Below are 20,271 nucleotides of genomic sequence, written 5' to 3'. Positions count from 1 at the left end.
ATCCCTCTCTCTAGACCCTTTTCCTTTTAAGAATGCGTTGCAGGGCAAGAACACTGGATACAGACAGGCGCAGTGCTGGCATGACAGCAGCCCCTCTTAGTTCTGAGTGTCCCTGCCATAGCCCAGCACCAAGGCCCCAGAAGAGGCACATGGTATGGGGAAACATGTCAAGTGAAGTCCTATTCTGCATGCTGCAGGAGTTTATCCCTGTATATCAAGCATACCCACAGCTACTGTCACTTTCCTGGCTTTGTTTTAATTATCTCTTTTTAGCACATTAGCTGTGGCATTGGGCTCTTTGAAGCAAGGCAAACATGGATGCTGCACCATTTTATCTTTAAACAACAATAGAAGGAATTCAAATAGTTTGACAGTTTAAATTTAAAGAAGCATACATATTTTATAATTAACTGCCCTAATTAATGCAATTAGTGTACAGTTTTGTACCTTAAATCTATTAAAAATAAAAGCACTGTAATTGAAATCTAACATGCTTTGTGAATTTCTAGTATCTGTTGTCATGTCTTAATTGACCCAGCTAAACCAAAGCTGAGTCATGTCATACCTTGATATAAAATCAACCCCTTAACGCCCTCAACATGTAGGACTTCTGGTGAAGTGAGAATTGGGATTCATTAATTAGTTTGAACAGCTCATCCTCTAAAAAGGCAATGTGTTTTTTGTACACTGTACCCCAACAAAGTCAGAATCTTTACTGTTGTAAAGTATCTGCATATAAGCTGCAATTTGACCTTCATAACTAGGTTCTTGTTGAAATCCGGCATCACTTTACAATTTGTAACAGTTCATCATAGGGCTGTTCCAAAGAATATATGTGCAATTTATAATGAATGGATGCCCTAGGAAAACAAGGGGAATTTACTAAATTGCAATAAACAGTAGGTTACATGAACAGTTTTTAGGAGGATTGTTTAGAAACCAAATTATTACAAACCCTGAAAGAGAACTTGCATGGACACCCAAATAATCAAAGCCAGACATTCAAGTTTTCTGTTTTTATTTTTATTATTATGATGAGGATCTTTGGTGTTCCCACAGCACTTAGTTGCACTTTGACAATTCTCCACTTTTCTTCTAAAATGGTTTAAAAAAAAAAAAAGTTAAAATCTTAAATCACATTGTTTCCTACTAAAAAAAAAACAAAAAACAAAAAGAACTTAAATTTCACTAGTAGCTACACATACAGTGAGCAGTTCACATGCAGATGAAGGATAGAATGGTTGGTACCAGGGACACAAGACAGTCCTGCATGGAATAACCTCCCCCTTCTGATGGAGGTACAAGATGCATGGAAATAAAGTTCTATCTGATTGTACAGACTACTTCTCCTACTGTATTTGTTTTGCATTATTTTGTAAGCTAGTATTACCTTTAACCTAAAAGCAACATTGTGCACGAACAGTTTTAAGCAGTGTCTTGTCATGATAAAAAGTGGTTAGCATAAAGCCTAATGCTGAACACCCTTAGCTTCAAGTTAAAGTGTTGTGCAAATCCAATAATATCTTTAAAAAAAAATATTAATAATAAAAAGAAATGACTCCCACATCCAATGCCAAGTAGTAGGAATCTTAGTATGTATAAATCAAACCATTCAGCATACTTGATGTAATGATGTCTACATATGTCTATCTGTAGTAATATGTATCTATTGTATATTGATGCAAAGTTTAAATGACATAACATATATATATTCAAACTGGCAGTAGATGGAATATATGCAACCCTTGTATTCAAGTTTTCAGAACTCAAACTGTCTTGCTTAGAAGTGTCCAAACTTCTCACAAGATGACCCATAGTGTCCAGACAGCTTCAGCAATATTCAGTACCCATACACTAAGTAGCACAATTCTTCAAGGTAAATGATAGTGCATTTGAATTTCGAAGCAATATTAAATCCTAGCTCAGCGATGCTCTTCATTAGCTGCACAATTCAAGACCATTCCTGTCATGCATTAACAACCCAGTTGTCTAAAGAACTGTAAAACAACAAAGCAAGGGTGACTATAACCTGCATGAAGCAGGTTATTTTTTTTATGAAGTTTGTTTTAGCTACACACCCTGGTAGACATGGAAAGTCTGAAATGAACATGAAGTGTAAATGTACTCCTTTGTCAAAAAAAAAAAAAAAAAGGACCTGTTTAAAACGATCTTACTTACAATGAATGGCTGTAAACATTAGAGGATGCTGAAACAAAGAGGTATACAGTACTTGCAGAAACACACATTTTAAATACAAATCAGTTAAGGCTAGAAAGGACAGCTCGATCTAAATAGTTGGTAACAGCATACAATATTTGATCCAACTTGCACAAATCCAAGTACCTTCCAAAACAAAAGGCCCCTTTTTCTAAAAGATCAAAAGGCTATAGACATGAACTCCACACCAAATAAAAGAAACGATCCAGATTTTTTTCAGCAGAAAATTGATGTTTTTAGGTTTTAGAAAATAATCAGCAGGCCAGATCATGTTATCTATGTTTTGTTCTAGAACAGGGGTGTCCAAAGCTGGCCCTTCCACTCCAGATCTTTGTTCCAACACTGTTCTAAATGGTTTAATTGAACAAATTAAACTTCCATCCAGACCCTGAAGTAGTTGATAATCTCGGAGTGGAGTGGCCCTCCAGGACAGTGACTGGACACCCCTGTTCTAGAGGCTGCCATTCTGGAACAATAATTATAAATTAGTCTATTGAACTTGCTGTCCTGGCTGATTGAGCTGCTCAGACCAAAACACTAAAACATAAAAAAAAAAAATTAATAGCCAGAGTGCCTTTTAAAAGTCATAAGAAACAAAATAAAGCTTAACAATTCACACGCTCTTCAAAATACTGTAACATCTGCCACATTTAAGAACTCCTTTCAATTCCTGGTCTTTCTTTATGTAAATTTTGCTAAACTACAATTCTAAGTTCTAGCCAGATACATTCCAATTACAGGTGCAGCTCCATCATTCTGATTTTACACAGATGTTTAAATCTTCAATGGGTTTTTTTTATTTATTTTTTATAAATAGAGTATCATTTTTTATTTATATTTCTTTGATAACGCTTTCGATCAAACAAATCTGTACCCTTCATACTTGATAAGCAGTCCTTTCTGAAATGGCACCAAGGAAGTGCTTTCACTTGTAAGGGACCTAGCTTCTAACCACTTTATCACATTCTTCTGGAAATTAGTGAAAGGCATGCTTCAAGTATATGGCCACTGATGGCAGCATGAGGTAGGCAAACCCAATTTCAGCACAGACTTAGGGTACCGGTTACCCGCTGCAAAGCTATGGCTAGGGCTGTATTTTTTTCACAGTAAAAAATGGCTTGTTTCACTGCATTTTGCATTTAAAAAAAAAATAGATATTTCAGATATTCCACGATTAAACATAATATTTATTAAAGCAGAAATACCATTGTCACTCAACTGATCATTTTCTCTAGAGTTATTATACAACCAATGTTCCTAAATATTTAAGTGCTGACTGGAAAATTGTAGAATATTTTTGTCTACCTTTTAAAAGACATTCTATTTTCATCAGTGAATTATGAAAAAAAAATAAAAAATAAAGTGGACAGTGATATTTAGCAGAAATATTTCTGATCTTTGATGCAGCTGGTGTCTTTTTCGTTGAAGACATTTTAAAGAAATCGTGCAGCTCTATGCAGTTTGTGTTCAATCATTTACCGGAAGCAAACTAAACTGGCTGGCAGGTTCCTAAATGCAATGTAACAGGTAGTGCATCATCAAGGCAAACTTTTGCTGTATTTACTTTGATAAAAATATCAATAATTACACTATCCTTTCCTAAATGGGGAATTTTCACGGGAACTACATATTACACGGCAATGGGTAAATTTGACAGAAATCGTGAAATCCGTGAAAAAAATACAGCCTTGGCTATGGTGCAACAGATCTAAGAGGGTCGCTATCCTCCAGTTTGAGGAACAAACTGGGTTTGTGATAACAAGCTACCATGAACAAATAAATACATTAAAAATCTACAGGTATGAATCCTATGTTCTACGACAAAATCAAAGCATATAAGCTTCCCCTCAGAAATCTGCTCTAGACCACCAATGAGAAGCTCTTCATGAGCAGCTCTGTATAGTTGTGAGCTGCTTGCCTGTTTCAAGTTATATCATAAGAGGTCATCTAGTTAATCCCAACACCTTCAACCTAGCCCTCCCATGCATGTCTGGAGCTGTTTTTCATTGTGTTTCGCTAGTGGTAACAAACGCAGTCAACCCAGGTGCAAATCTCAAGTCTCTCCAAACTAGTGGTTGGCGATTACAATGTCCAGTTTGAATCTGCAGTCAGCTGTAAATAAGAAGAAAGACTGCCAATGATGACCTCTGACTGGCGGATTTCCAAATTCCTTGAGTGCAAATGTCCAGCTAGAAGAAACACAGAGGGTGACTTGAATGCCACTTTTATTTTGCACATTTTAGAGGGCAGGCAGACGGAGGGGGGTGGGCATCAATTGAGGTCATGCCTTAGGCAAGTAAAACAAAATTAAAATAATACAATGAAACTGGGCTATTCTCAACGCGCCAAGAAAGAAAACCAGGCAACTATCACACAACCAGTGTTCTGTATTTTCTAATGCAAAGCAGCACTAGCCAGTTATGCTGTCAAGTGTCTTTCCATATCACTGTGGGAGCAGCAATCCTCCATTGAATAGTGATGGTGATTAACAACACAAAGCTACTCTTAAGGAAAATGGCTTCCTCTTTTTTTTTTTTTTACTCAAACCCTGGATACACAACAGGGAAAGGAAGTGGAAGGAACTCTGGGAGCTGTAGTCTTTCTGCATTCCATTTGACTGGAGCTGTACTCGGATGACTACAAATCCCATGGTTCTTTCCACAGCCTAGTCCTAGAACAGGGTGAATACAACTGCCAAGAAGCAGTCTGCTTATGAACAGGTTTTTTTTTTTTTTTCTTAATTACAAACAGATTTACATGTTATACAACTAAGCTCATGCTCAAAATAGAGCAGCTTTTCACACTGGAAAACATAATTGACAGATCACAGACAGCTGATGGGCTGGCACTTTTTTCTTTAAATCACCCCCCAGAAAGTAATGCTTTTCTCATCAAGTAGCACCGACTACTGTACACACGAAACCCTAATTAATGATCTAGGTATTTAAACAGCACCTTGTAACCATCATACATACACAGCACTTTGCGTGTAGCAACCTTTTCTAAAACAAAGCTAGCATTATAGTATTCAAGTACGGGCATGGAATGATCATAGTACTAATTTGCTATTGTTTCTACATAGGAAGCTAAATATTGCAAGAACAAATGTAAGTAAAAAAAAATACTTGCAACAGGAACTGAGTAAATACCTAGGTGCTTAGAGCCATTAAAGTAGGCATGGTTGCTTTAGGGTTGTAGTCCCTATGAAAAGGAGAGCTAAAGACTGAAGGACATGTAACACCAGATTCAAAAACAGACACATTCCTTTGTACTGTATATCTGCCAGCTGCCAGTCAGATAGCTGGCATCAGTCTATATCCCTGTGTTCTCACACAATAAAGACCCAGCATTTTTATGAACCCTTATCGACTGTAGGGATCCTCTGTGTAGTTGTTGTTGTTGTTATTGTTTGTGGCAGAAGAAGTGTGGAGGCCTTCGTTATCTGGGTAGCTGTTCTCAAACACGTCGTCTGTGTCCACAGGGGCATCGGGTTCATTCCTGGAAGTGCTTGCTCCTTCAGATGAGAAGATGTTAGCAAACTGTGGGGAGAGGGCCCTCTCTTCGGAAGCCGGCAGAGCGTTCCTGGAGCCGTCCGGTTCGTTAGTCAATTGCAAAGTGTGAGCAAGGATGCGGCAGCGGCTCCTGCCAGGATCTGTGATGGTGATGGTGCTATGCGGAGAGGGGGTGGAGGTGGAGGTGGAGGGGCCGGGTGGGGAAGAGTCTCTGCCCTCTCGGGCTCCCCTGGCCCCTGCTGAGTCGGCCCCGGTCTGGGAGCCACGGTGGATCCTGTGGCTCACAATGATGTTGTTGCCAAACCCTCCCATGGATGCCATGGTGGTGCTCTGCTCGCGCTGCACAACGGCCGTCATCCCCCCCTCTGCGATGAGCCGGCGGATCCGGGATAGGGCGTCCTCCCCGGAGCTGTACTCCGAGCCCTCGCCTGCAGGACAAGGGGAGAAGATCGGGAGAGGTTACAAGCTGCTTTATTTCACCGTCAGTGCCTTCCACTCTTGTTAAAAAAGCCTGTATAGTATAATAATGAATTGCTGTTAATACTGAATGTTGACATACCATTTTTAAAAAGTAGATAAAGATTACATTTAAAAAAAAAAAAAAAACAGTGCATAGCTTTACTACATTGATATCAGAGCTTTGGGAATACAACTGGATTTAGTTTTGTAACTGCAGAATTCTGGGTTTTTTTATAAGCAGGTACAATTACTGTACCTTTTATAAAATAAAAAAAATGAAAAATACCTTTTTGTGGTTTTGGTTATAATCATTTTTTTTTTATCCTGAAAAAACATTACAAGCACTTTCCAACACTGTGATATCTTTAGGATCCAATACATCGATTTAGAGGGACAAGTGTTACTAATATTATAAATATCTATAAAAAAAACAATACATAAGGACACATGCTTGTTACTTAGCATGAAGTATGTAGTTGCAATTCACTGAAGGAATTAACACATTTAAATGATTTTGTTTGTTGCCATTCCTACAGGCTTTATAGCAACAAGAGTTCACCGATCAGTAGCGCCAACAGGCACTAAGCTTTTGAAGCTACCCTTCCTAAAATCACTGATCCTTCTTCAATTCACAGGCATTCTCTGCTGAGTTTAGACCCTGCAGAAATCGATTCACCCACTTCATCAAGAGAACACGGGAGAGATCTAAAACTCCAAAACAGGGAGACAAGCAGTAAATTGATGGATTCGTTATTCTGAAATGACACAAACTAGAAGAGAACTCAGGCTTGGTGTAACCAGCGAGGCAGGAGGGATGAGGTGTAGAAAGCACATCCACAACACTACTCTACACTTATAAGCATATTGCTGACACTTCTGGAAAGCAGTAGTTTCACATTGAGAGAATATTTCAGACTTTCAAGCCACATTCGTCCTTTCCTGTTCCCCTTGCTCAATGTTTTAAGCAAATTTCTTTGAAATCAAAAAAAATGATTCAATCTGTCTTAATGATTCTTAACTGTTTATTAATTGAGATGAAAATAATTCTAAAATAGAACTCAAACCGCTTGACAATATACAGTGAGTTCCACCAAAATGCAAAATTGATTTGGGAAATATGAAAAAGCAACAATACCAGTGCTTTACAGAGTCATTTATTAGGTCTATAGCCTACACTTATATGGCTATTTCTCTCAAGATTAAATATTGATATGGCTAAAAGAAACACATTTTACTGCAGAAAATCAATCAAAGCACATTCTCTGTTTTAGTATTGCTATGCAATGCACTTCTACTGTAGAAAACTACTACCAGTACAAACAAATGATGGGAAACTTAAAACTGCAGATGTAAAAGCATCATAATGTAGAATAGACTGCATTCAAAACTGTGCTGATGAAAATTCATTGATGCAATCACATGAAAGGGTATTGCTGGATAATTAGTAGGACATCCGTGCAGAGTAAGGCAATGGCTTTCATTCATTCTCATCTGACAAAGGGTACATTTCCTTACAGTGTGCACAAGTGCATCAAAACACATACTGTCCGGTTCTACTGCATGTCTGCCTGCTTTAGACCCAGATCTGCTTTCAGGATCAGCATTGGCCTTCAGACAATATAAAGCTGCTGATGTTTATTTTTGCCCTAGATGTGCAAATTATTTAACTGAGGAGATGTATTGTCTGTCAAAACAGATACAAAATGGACACTACATCAGAGGTCAAATGTGGTGCGTAGGGTTAAAAGCAATATCAAAATTAAGTAAAAGAAAATCCTGCAACTCATTAAAAAAAAAAAAAAAAAAAAAAAAAAAAAAAGCGTTTCAGCTTAGCCGTTTGTCTTTGACATTGGGGAAGACTTGAAGAGTTCAGAATCAAAAATCTATCCAGTCTGCTGGACCTACAGAGGAAAAGTTCACACACGACACTATCTTGTTTAGGCTAGTTGTTTTTATAAGCCGTCTAGATGGAAAACAAGTAAATCACAAGATGTTCTTCATGCTGGAATAAATGCACACCAGGGGTGTAAAACCCTCAGTTTACATCTCAGGGCCACAGCACACCACATGGAATTATGGTGAGCAAATGGAAGGTCTGTTCCCTCTGTGCTTAATCATTCCTTTTTAAACTACCAGAGACGAGGTTACCAGGAGATCTTTGCCAATTCCCCCAGGAGGTCTAAGTTGATAATTTTCACCCAACACAAAGCATTGATGCATTGCACACCAATGTACTTGGCAAGTAATCTGTGGGCACAGCATGTTACTTCAGTGTCATGAAGAACTCTACAGTCCAATTAACAGTAAAGGCTGCAGTAACAATGTTCTTACATAAAAAAACACACACTAATCATATATATATATATATATATATATATATATATATATATATATATATATATATATATATATATATATATATACACATATATACAGTATATGATAGAGAGAGAGAGAGAGAGAGAGAGAGAGAGAGAGAGAGAGAGAGAGAGAGAGAGAGAGAGGTTAGGCATTGATAATTGCCTGTCATAATGAGAATATTGCATGTCTCCATTCCTTTCAGTTGGGAAATGTCTTTAAACAAAGAGGATGAATTGGGATCATTTTGCAGTTGGCGACAAACAGGAATTGACCCCAACCCTACTGATAAGCTATTATACTGTATATTAATGTACACTGTCACTGTCTTATCATCATTGGCTGGTACTTAAATATGCAAATTGCAAATGATGAGGAAACACATCCCTTAATGTTTCACATTTATCACGTCAACAAGGTTTCTATGTTTTAAATAATACCAGACTATAAAACATGCTAAAAGTGAATCACTTGGAAATCACTTGAGTATCTGCCCACCACTAATAAATAGAATACAAATAAATGAACTGAAATAAGTCGTCTTTTTTTTTTTTTTTTTAAGCGTTTGTTCCTCCTCCTCTTGTGGTTCATACAGTAATAATAAAAAAATGTACCGACGTAATCCCTCAAGAGAACTACGAGGACGGAAATGAAGTGGTCAAAGACTTCAAAGAAAAAATGACTTAAAAGTCCTTTAAGTAGACAGCTGGGTGATGGTTGCAGTGGGATGTGTGTATACTGGCACAGAAAAGTAACACACTGGGCTGCCAGCAGCACAGACAGACACACACACACACACACACACACACACGTTAACTGGTTTCTGATTTAGTTAGGTCTACCATATTGTGTTTCCCTTTGCATTCTAATGGTTTTGGTTCACTGGACACCTATTACTTTGGGCGAGACAGCCTAAGCAGAAAGGCCAGAGGGGTTGTATGCTTATACAATCCATTTTCAATAACACACAACCAACTAATAATTAAATAATACCTTGTCCAGTGACCTAGAGCTCTACTCACCTAGACCACGTAAGAACTGAAATCTGTTTCAATAGCTGTGACTGCACAGATATTATCTGTTCATGGAGTTAAGAAAGAGCCATAGAAGCCATCAAGACTTTAACATGAGTCTCTTGGTTTGTATTACAGCCGTATTCTGCCACTGAAATAAAAATCAGCAAGACCGATTTCACAATACATGCAGATCAAGTATATGTAAGTGTTATTGTTTCCACTTTTATAATCCTATTCATTCATACGGTACACCACCAGGGGAATATGGATTCTCATGCTTAGAGAGTCTTGGATGGTTTGACACATCTATGTAATGGTCCGAGTGTATCTAACACACATTTGTCACAAAGCATGTGTGAGCAAACTTCTGCAGAGTTATAACAGCAACTGTGACATGATCAATGCAGCAGCCTTCTTTAAATGGAGCAATTTATATCCCCACTTCTCCACTGATCACAATCCAGACTTTAACAAAGGAGCATTTTTCTTGTAATTTCTTGGCTCTACATGACACATGCATCAAAACACGGATAAACAGACCTTTAATTTTGCTTGATATTGACTGGCAAGGCTGAAAGCACAGCTAGCTCCTCTCTGAGGAAAGCAAATCCATCTCAAACTGTGTTAACCAAAGCAATACCCATAAACCATGTGTAGACTATCCAAAACAACAGATCAGTATTCAAAAGGGAACGTAGGCCAAGATCACCAGGTCATTAATTCATAGGACCTGTTCCTCCATGTCTTTGGCATGTAGGGGTCAAACGAAGGTTAAACAAATACTGTGAGCATACTTGCACAGCACAGCTGCAAGGTATGCTGTTATTAACAGAAATAGGTTTTTCTCCTCAAGGAATTGATAAACTGGGGCACATTTGACCTTGTGTATGTTCTGTGTCTGGAACAACATTTTAACTCACCAAGAAACTGACAGTGTTTCGATATTGTTAGGAAAACAGTGTAAGCAGAGTTTACAAAGTTCAGCTCCACACACATGCAGTTAGGTAAGATATACAAGACAGGCACTTGAGAGAGCGAGTGAGAAAAAGCTACGTGAATCCTCTCCTCAAGACAGACCATCTTCGTACCTGAGCTAATTCCACAACATTAGGTAGCTGATCGTGATCTGATTTCAGTTTATAACCAGGCGCCACATTTCCAATGATAAATGTTTTTGAATACTGGAATCAATAAATGGAAACTTACTAACATAGCCACTGGTATTGTGCGCACACACTTGCAGACACATCAAATTTGTCCTTGTTTATTTTTCTTTCTTATTCCGGCTGCAGCACATGACTAGGTTAAAGATTCTCCAGCTGTAACAGTACAATCTCCTGTAGAGAGTTACCGGAGTTAGCAGCACTGGTGCCTGCTTCTGACGATGCCTCAGCGGTGCCACTGTCCTGATTCAAGTTCTCAGCGGTCATATCTGTACTGGTGCTGGGGGCTGAGTCCTCCTGTGGTCCGGGGACTGCTAAAGAAAATAAAATTCCATCATATCATTCTGGCTGGGCAGGGTTTTGTTTAGTGCTACAGTGATGAAAGCTTAACATAACTGTGCCGCTAGCAAGAGCATGTCTGCTAATACTGTATCCAGAGGTGGCCCAAATATTTGAAATCAAATACATATTATATGTATTAAATCATGAAAAGATAAGTACTCAGGCCTGCTCTACCGCCTTTGATAGAAACGCCTTAGACAAGTGTATTCCATTGAATATTAAGCTCATATATGGACACACACAGAGAAATATATTTAAAACAAATACTGATTTTCTGTATGTACTAATTCATAGAGCACGTACATTGATCATGTGACCCTGCCCATCAAAACTTGTCCATTCTGACAGACCGCCAGCAACAATGACAATACAAACAGTGGTGAGGTTTGTTTGTGATGTGCATACCTGTCCAGAACAACTCATTTCACACAGCACCCCCACCAAACCAGGCTTATGCTATCCTCTTGGCCATCCACTAACTTGAACCCCCAACTGTACCAGGCCTCAATTCTGAGCTCAGTGAATCTTGGCTTAACCCCCAAGCGGCAGTATTTTGTAGAGGATTCATAAGGCTCCAGTACATAAAGTTCTATGCTATTTTAACTCCCAATAAAAAACAAATGTGAAATACACAGTAACACTGCTTTTGTTTCCCTGTTGTGTCTCACTGCTCATACACCTACACAACTCAGACAGTTCCACTGTGTCTGTCCCCCTTCCCATAAAGTGCCTGCGTCAGTGCTAGTACAATCTAGATTAGAAACGTACAGAGACTTCAATAAAAGTCATTTGAGACTATAATGGAATTCTTTCATACTGAATATATTTGTCAAGCTGGAATTGTTAAAAATGGTTTCCTGGCACAGGCAACACAAGAAAAGGCAGGGACGGGAATAATACATATACATACATCTTGCGATGTAATGCACGTCAATGATTAAATCAAATCTGTAGAAGAAACTTGAGGCTTTTATAAAACCTATTTTTCTGAACCGCAGCACCTGGCGCTATATTACAATGCAAAGGCTTGTAGAAAGCTCCCAGGCTTCTTAGAATTTCAAATACATTACATGCATTTTCATAACCAGCCAAACAGCCTAATGAATTAAAAGCCTAATGGGGTCCCTAGGCTACCTACAAACTACAGAGTTTACATAGAGCAATTGAATGAGTCTAATGGGATCCATTCTCCTAATCCAAACAAGATTATTGTTTAAAATGAGAACATATAGAACGGAATAGTGAAACAAAAGAAGCAGAGTCAAACTTCACAGTCACATACATGCAACTTTGTTCAATTACTATTCCAATTACAATTACGATGCAGTAATTACAATTACACTAAAAAGTAACAAACATTAACACATTAACATGTTTACTCTATTTATTGTAAATAACCAAGCAATAAATCACAGGTAAAAATACAGAAACCTACAATATAACACATTTTTTTCACACAAATGGGGCCACCAAAAGTGGTTGAAAATACAAGAATAAATGATCGAATGACAAATAAATGCATAACTGAACTGTAATGCCAATGCCAATGTGAATGCACACGTCAAAACCTTTCCACTGAAAGACAAGGTAACATGCAAAGTAACACACAGTTATATACAACCCTGCATGCTGTAAAGTTTCCCCTTCAGCAACAGGTCTGCATGTTGTGCTTCAAACAGCATTCAGACAGACCCTTGGACATTTAAAACAGTACTGCAGTTGTAGCAAAAATAGTTAGACTTGGAAGCTTGGGCATGTTAGCGGTCTACACAGAGCAACGTTTCCTTCTTAGTTACAAACACCATCTGTTCACCTGCTGCACATTTGTGGAATGTCTAAATTTACATTGAGCTGCAAAAGCTTTAACCACCACTAGCCTAATAAATAATACATAACAATCACCTTTCTGTACTTGGGGGGGGGGGGGGGGGGGGGGGGTGAATTATTAATTTTATCTACTGAAGTGCATTCAAAACAGCAGAATAGCAGCACCTCCTAGTTCAACACAATTGAGGTGTCCGAACACATCCAATTACATAACAAGAACCTGGATTGGAAGGAAAATTAATTTGAGGTTTAGTGGCTGCTTCCCCTTGGTGACCTCACATCAGAGCAGCTTAATCACTTCCTGCTACAGTACCTCAAGGTCCAGAGAGCCCAATGCTACATCTGAACTAGTGCACTGTCCCAATATTGATAGCACAGGCTGTGCTAACATTCCTGTTATTACAGTTAGAACATTAAACCGCTGTGGCATACTGCGAGTGTCATTTTTGTGTGAGGTCTATCTGGGGAGAAAGCTGGTTGTGTCGGTCCATGGGAGCCCTTCTGAAGAAAATCACAACTCGCACTAATGAGCATTCCTGTAGGCCAATGACTGTAGAGCAGCAAGGGTAAGAAAGGCCCAGGAATGTGAAAGGGATGTGTATCGATTGTGTAGAGCTCAGCTGTCCGAAAGGCCCAGGAATGTGAAAGGGTTGTGTATCGATTGTGTAGAGCTCAGTTGTCCGAAAGGCCCAGGAATGTGAAAGGGTTGTGTATCGATTGTGTAGAGCTCAGCTGTCCGAAAGGCCCAGGAATGTGAAAGGGTTGTGTATCGATTGTGTAGAGCTCAGTTGTCCGAAAGGCCCAGGAATGTGAAAGGGTTGTGTATCGATTGTGTAGAGCTCAGCTGTCCTGAACCAGGACAATAATTTTAACACACACACATATATATACACACACATACATACCTACCTACCTACCTCTCGGTTAAAAGTTGCCAATAAGTGAAAAGCGTATTTATATGGAACAACGATATATACTGTAGTTGTACAAATATGGCACTGAAATACATGTGTTTTAAATGTTAGTGTTAAAAAATGAACATGAGAAACACGAAATAACCAAACATAGAACTGTTTACTTCAGGCGTGTGTAAAACAAAACAAAAAAAGGAGAGTAGGCTTAAATAAATCACTACTCTATCGAAGTGTGAGGTTTCCATATGAAATGTAGAGATTAGCTAGCATTCCATGTGGTGGAGAGAAAACACACACAATTTATCATTCATAAGGAAGATGACTTGGCTTAAATATACTCCATGCACTGTATGGATGAACTTGTCATTTATCTTAACTGATTACCTTGAGTTCTGATTTATATATTTTGTATCTAAGTTCTCATTATGTTGAAGAATGACTTTTTGCTGAACTGAATATTTAATAGCTTTTTCCCCACTGGATGGTTTAAATTGCCTGCATAAAACTATACTAAAAAGGGGAATTTGACAACTTTGTCTTTTATTTATTTATCCAGGACAATCCAATTAAGAAACAACATCTTGACACACGCACTAAAACGCTCCGAAAGCATTCGAGAATTCATATCTATGGAAAGAGTCTCTCCAACGATGAAATCTGTGTTGACAAAAACACAGGCAAGCCTCATCTGCAGTGGTACAGTAGGTGAAACACCTTCCCTCTTGGTCCCTCATTTCAGCAAGGCTGACCAATATACCTTTCCAATGGGGTGTTGAGATTCTGTGCAGCCCCAACATAAACCAACCCAGACTGCTTCAGTTTTCATTCCTGAATTTGTCAAAATTAAGTTAAATAATTCAAAAAGGAATTCCTTTATTGAGTATACTTTTTTTAACATATATTTAGACACTACCACAGACTGGGACCTAGGAGTCCTGTGAGGTTGCAATGTGATTTCCGACGCCATATGCTAACATACTGTACCACGCGAACATAAGGACTGAGAGGGTTAATGGAGTTGAGCAGACTGGAGGAACCAAGACAGACTTTCCAAACTAAACTGTAGAGTTAATATCTGAACGAGGGTTTAAACAAGGAATACCAAACCTGCTTCTTCGTGAGAAACAATTCCCTAGATACACTGGCAACCTCAAATCAGATCACAGATAAAGGTCAACATGCCAAAACCAGTTCATGCCCCGTTGATCATAAGCAGATTCGTAATTGCCTATGTCCAATCTCAATGTTTAGTAAATATGTTGTTGTTGGCTCGTCAGAACTAGGCCTCACTGCAATAAACCAAGTTGATTGAAAATGCCTAAGTAGACACACTGTCCCTAGTGTACCAATGAAGAGTCTAGCAGGTATTTTAAGCTGACTGTCAGAAGTCTAGACAACAATGTCATCAGATATGGGGAAGCACTTTTTTTTTTTTTTTCCCTGACTGTTTGCTTCACACACAGACCCTGGTGGGTATTTGACTTTACATTTTCAGTACAAACTGGGACAGGGGGCATTGAAGTAGATGTCACAGGTATAGTGTATCTGCTAAAAAGGTCACAATGCTTCCTAGTGTTTAAAATAGGGCTACTGAAAACTGCTGCTGCTTTGAGCATATCTAAGAGTCAGTAATAAAAAGGCAGGTAAAAGCTACTTGTTAAGCAAATCTTTAGGATTATACAAGTGATGTAATGGTTTATCAAGTCAATTTGAGTAATTGCAACAATAGTGATAAATTGATGGTTTATTAGCAGTAGATGCAAACTGCAGCAATGACACCAACCCTGGTTAACGATGTCTTTGCCAAGTCTGTACAACGACTTTCACAATCCAGTACAATTGAAAGATCGTCGTATGACTTTTAAACTGTCTTCAAAGTGCACTGTGGTGCTTAATGACATGTTTCTCAGCAACGTCATGTTCCATATTTACCCCGAGCCACCTTGAATTGCATACCACTCTCCCAGCAAGAACGCTGTGTTAAGAAGTACATAAAGCAAACTATTACAGTATTGTCGTTGTTGTGAACTGTGCAGGGATTTACAGTGACAGTGTCTGGGAATAGCGGAGACCTGCAGTGGGCTGTTTAGCAACGGTGAATTATTTCCACCTTGCAAACTGAAAAACCCAGCATGTATTGGAAAGGCAATAGTTCTGATTAGATTCTAAAGTGTGTTGGCGGGCTAATTCATTCATCTCCTGGTTAGAATGCTGAATGTGATATAAAGCTATTTGGAACATGTTACGTCTTTATTCATGTGCAAGGCAACAGCATTTACTAGAATGAGCTGTACAAAATGGAATTTTCACAAGCACCATCATAAAACTGCATTACCTTTCATCTTTGGACTTGTCCTCTCTCTCTCTCTTTTTTTTTTTTTTTTAGCTAGGTCCAAATTGACAGAAATAAGAGATTCTATAAAACTTCATCCATATCAGATTTACATCTGAAAGAGTGGAAAATGTCCTTTACAGTGCAAATTGCCACACCATATCATATTCCTAGGCTAGTGACACTATGAGAAGATAAGACAAGATATAATTTAATGTCTGTTGAATTGCCCCAAGGAGGATTTCCAATTTCCGTAATCTGTTTTTTGTACAGCGGCACCACTGCATCGCCGAAGGACACTGGAAAATATTAAACACATTCACAACAGGGGTATTATGGGGCTTTTAAACGGAGCCCCTCCTTCAGCATTGTGCCAACAATACAACACAATATAATACATCCATTCCCTCCTGGACTCCTCTGCAGTACAATGAAGCACATAACCCAACTGTCAGGTTTATGATGCTCTACGGTGACTCACAGTGGTGGATTCAGATATTGCAGTTATTAATAGCTGGCTGAGCAAATAATGTATAAAAAAGCAAACTAAAATAACTACACTTAATCAGTTAATTTCATTTTACCGTAGAGGATTAAAAAATGCATTTTTGTTCAAGTAACATATGAGGAAGAGCAGTCATTAAAAGGTACAAGTAATATACACTTTACAGTGGCTAGTATATAACATATATATATATATATATATATATATAATTAGAAGGGAAAGAGAGTAACTAACATTCAAGTCCTGTAATACAAAACCGCATAACACCAATAAAGCCATTGCAGTAAAAGCCATTTGTACACATTCAGCAGCTAGGTGTTAAGGGAAGCTGGTGTTTAAAGTTACAACCTGGGATTCCTACCATTGGCATTTGTAGAGGTGCTTGGCTCCTGCAGGTCTCTATCGGTCTGGGTCTCAGCATTCTGTAACTGCAAGATGGGTGTTTGCGTGCCTTGTGATGTCACTGAGGGGGCGGGGTGCCGAGGCTGTAGACCAATCGCATTCATCAAACCCATATCCCTATCTGACCTCCAGTTAGCCCTACTGGTCCTGTATTGAAAGAACACAAACAGGTCAGGATACCAGACACTGACTCAGGCAAGGGCGAAACTACAAACATTATTGCAGAGAGAGTATTTTTAACATTAAGTACATCATTACTTTTACAATTAAGCATGCTTAAAATTCAAAAGGTATTTCCCAGCACTCAGTCAATATAAAGAATCAGGAAGGGCAGTTAACATATTTATTGACTGGTGAAATACAATTCAAAGCTGCTGCAGTATGTCCACTGTTTTGTCATTTCAAATCTGTTCACAAAACAAACATTAAGTGTCCAGTGCAAACCCATATCGTGAAAAAAAAAAAACACATTTGTAGGTGAAAAAAAGCTTAAAGTCGCTACATTTAAAAATTATATAAACATGTGATATTTTCAGTCCACTAAAATAAAGGGTTTTACATAATCTCTGCAAGTAAGAAATTTCAGTGTCAAGTGTGAAAACACAACACAAAATAATAAATGAACATCCAAAGTAGGACTATAGTAATGTTCAATACACAAAAATGGTCCCTGAGTTACAAGCCCTTGCAGGGTCTATAAAAAAAATTAAAATACATAAATAAAAAAATATGGATTGTAGCATAACACAAAGCGTAATCCACACTGCGGAGTCTGTATCACCTGATCCGAAACCGTCAAACTCCACGTCTTCGTTATCTGAACCGAAGATGACCCTGACCCTAACCCTGCATCATTAATACACAGAGCAACTACTTCTAGGCAGTTTTTTCTATTCTCGTGAGCTGCGATATTTCCCATTGGGCATTATTTGCTCATTGGTTATTAAAAACCGGAAATTAATGATAAAAATCTGACTTGCAGCTAAATGTTCGGTTGGGGCAATTGTTCAAACTAGGGAGCTGACTCGGCAGAATCCGGTAATTAATTAAAATATCGTACATATATAAATTTCGATAATTGGAGAATTAAAATGGTTCAATAGTGGAAACAGTAATTCTGATACTGGAGTGTCTGCAGGCATGCGATGTTACAGTTGCACTGTCTAGCGTTCTTACCCTGGCCTCTCCGTGCTGCGGTTGCTGCTGCTGCCACTGTTGTTGTTGACGGTGAAGTTTGCCTCGTTCAGCTGGTCCCAGAAATACTCTGCACCAGAGTTGGATGCCCTGAAGTTAAAGAGGGAGAGGAAATAATGAATGACAATATTTAAAACAGAGACGTGTAAGAGGGCATCCACTGTACAAAAACGAACCCCATCAAAATGAATGTGTAATCAAACCGGAAACTGTGTTCTTATACTCTCCGTGTTGCAATGGTTTGTTCCTCATATCAGTATTTGACCCCTTAAGGTACACAAGGAATTGAGAGGCTGTTCAAACGGTCTCTTCTTAAAATACATTTGAGAGTGACTCAAGTATCACGAGGAGGAAACTGACAATTTGGATGATCAGACCCCACCTGTCAGTAAATGTTAAACCTTGTTTTGTGCACCTCATTGTAAAAATAAGAAAGTTGGCATCATCATCTTTTTTTTTTTTCTGGGACACACCAATTGGTGATCAATTGAATTCACACTATACATGAACTTAAAAAAAACAACTGTATACATGAACTTAAAAAAACATCCCTTTATTTACTTCTGAACCTCTTGCATGTAGAAATTAGATAGGGAGTACAACATAAAAGGAAGGAGATGCATTCAGACTGCTGCCCCAGGACGCTACTGCTACACTCTCGGCTGTATTGATCAGTCTCCAATGAGATGAGAAGTAAAGCTCAAAAAGGGTTTTTTCATTAAATGAAATTGGACTGAGGAAGAAGTGACTGAAATGCATGTTATGAGGAGTAAAGATTTAATATTTCCTTTTGGATAAAAACTGTTTTTCAACCCCACACCCCCCACCCCCCACCCCCCCGCGAAGGCTGCACAGTAAAGCCAGTTTATCTACGAAACTAGATTTGCAGTTTATATAATTGTGACAAAACTGCAATTTCTATAGCACATACTCGTAAATTTGTACGTATAAATGACAATTAAAATCATCATGGGACAACAACCCTGCTATAAAAGCCACATTTTATATGATGACCATAAAAAAACAAGAAAAAAATAAAATGTACTTTCATATGGTTCAGAGCAACCAAACTAATTCATTAACACACTGTGCAGTTACTGAATATGTTCTCAAGTTTCCAGTGTCATATACCTCATATCCGTTTCTCTTTTGTGTAGCACTGTGAAACAAATATACAGAGCGGAGCAAAGGCAAGTAGTTACCGTTGATGGGCCTCAGTGGTTGCTCCTTACCATGTTAGTGATTAGGCAAAGCAGTGGATTAGATCGTGAGCAGGTAAGAGATTGGGAGGTGCCAAGATGGCAGAGGTTCCAAAAGCCAGCGGGGAATCATTGTTTAGGAAAAAAAAGCACTATTGTAAAATGTATGGAAATATTTCATTCGCCTTACTTAATTCAATGCCAACCCCAAACCCAAGAGCTCTGCAGTTAAGACAACAAGGGTATGCTTCCAAATACCATCCCTATCCATTAGTATCCAATCATGTATATTCGCATTGCATGCTTGTATTTTTATTAAGGTTTTAGAAACTGTCATAAGACAGACCTGCTGGCTTTATCTTAAGGCATAACTACTTTAGTAAGGTTAAACGTTGACATTCTAATAGCGTTTTCTGTAATCAAACCGGTTTCATATTTCTCAAAATGCAAGTTATAAATGAAGGGGAAATTAACATAGCTTAATAAAGGACAAGAGGGGAGCCCATTCCTATAAACACGAACCACAGTAGCAACAATGTTATAAGGATAGTGTTCTGACTTGCATTTGCAAGACATTAACAACAGTTGCGACAATCACAGATTAATATTCAAACTTTACTCATTTACTTAAATTTGACCGGAATGCTTTTTTTTTTTTTAAATCGGATGCTGTTTTTCAAAACGAAGACCCCTACTTAAATGGCAGCAATTATGAAAGATTTGCCATAAGAAAATGGGAAAGTACCTTATTTTCACAGTGGTCATGCGTCTGACCCATCAGAAGATTATACCTCTTAATACTGCCACATGATTCTGGGCACCACATAAGGT

At 38.4% G+C, this 20,271-nt stretch overlaps 1 protein-coding gene across 4 annotated transcripts in view; it reads right to left on the bottom strand.

The window, feature by feature from the left end:
• Positions 1 to 1,001: 1,001 nt before the first annotated feature.
• The window catches only part of LOC117432245 (activating molecule in BECN1-regulated autophagy protein 1-like), an 83,505-nt gene continuing 64,235 nt past the window's right edge, over positions 1,002 to 20,271 (bottom strand). For 2 of the 4 annotated variants that reach the window (XM_034053868.3, XM_034053870.3), the window contains 4 exons: positions 18,224 to 18,331; positions 17,007 to 17,194; positions 10,914 to 11,039; positions 1,002 to 6,157 (listed from right to left, as the gene is read on the bottom strand). In XM_034053868.3, coding sequence (XP_033909759.3) covers positions 5,580 to 6,157; positions 10,914 to 11,039; positions 17,007 to 17,194; positions 18,224 to 18,331 — 1,000 coding nt within the window. In that variant the 3' untranslated portion in view covers positions 1,002 to 5,579. The remainder of the gene's footprint in view (positions 6,158 to 10,913; positions 11,040 to 17,006; positions 17,195 to 18,223; positions 18,332 to 20,271) is intronic. The other 2 variants (XM_034053869.3, XM_034053871.3) reach the window with 2 other exon arrangements.

The sequence above is a fragment of the Acipenser ruthenus genome, chromosome 27 (assembly GCF_902713425.1).
Source record: "Acipenser ruthenus chromosome 27, fAciRut3.2 maternal haplotype, whole genome shotgun sequence".
NCBI lineage: Eukaryota > Metazoa > Chordata > Actinopteri > Acipenseriformes > Acipenseridae > Acipenser > Acipenser ruthenus.
Note: the sequence above shows the minus strand (reverse complement) of the source record. Positions and strands in the feature narration are given on the sequence as shown.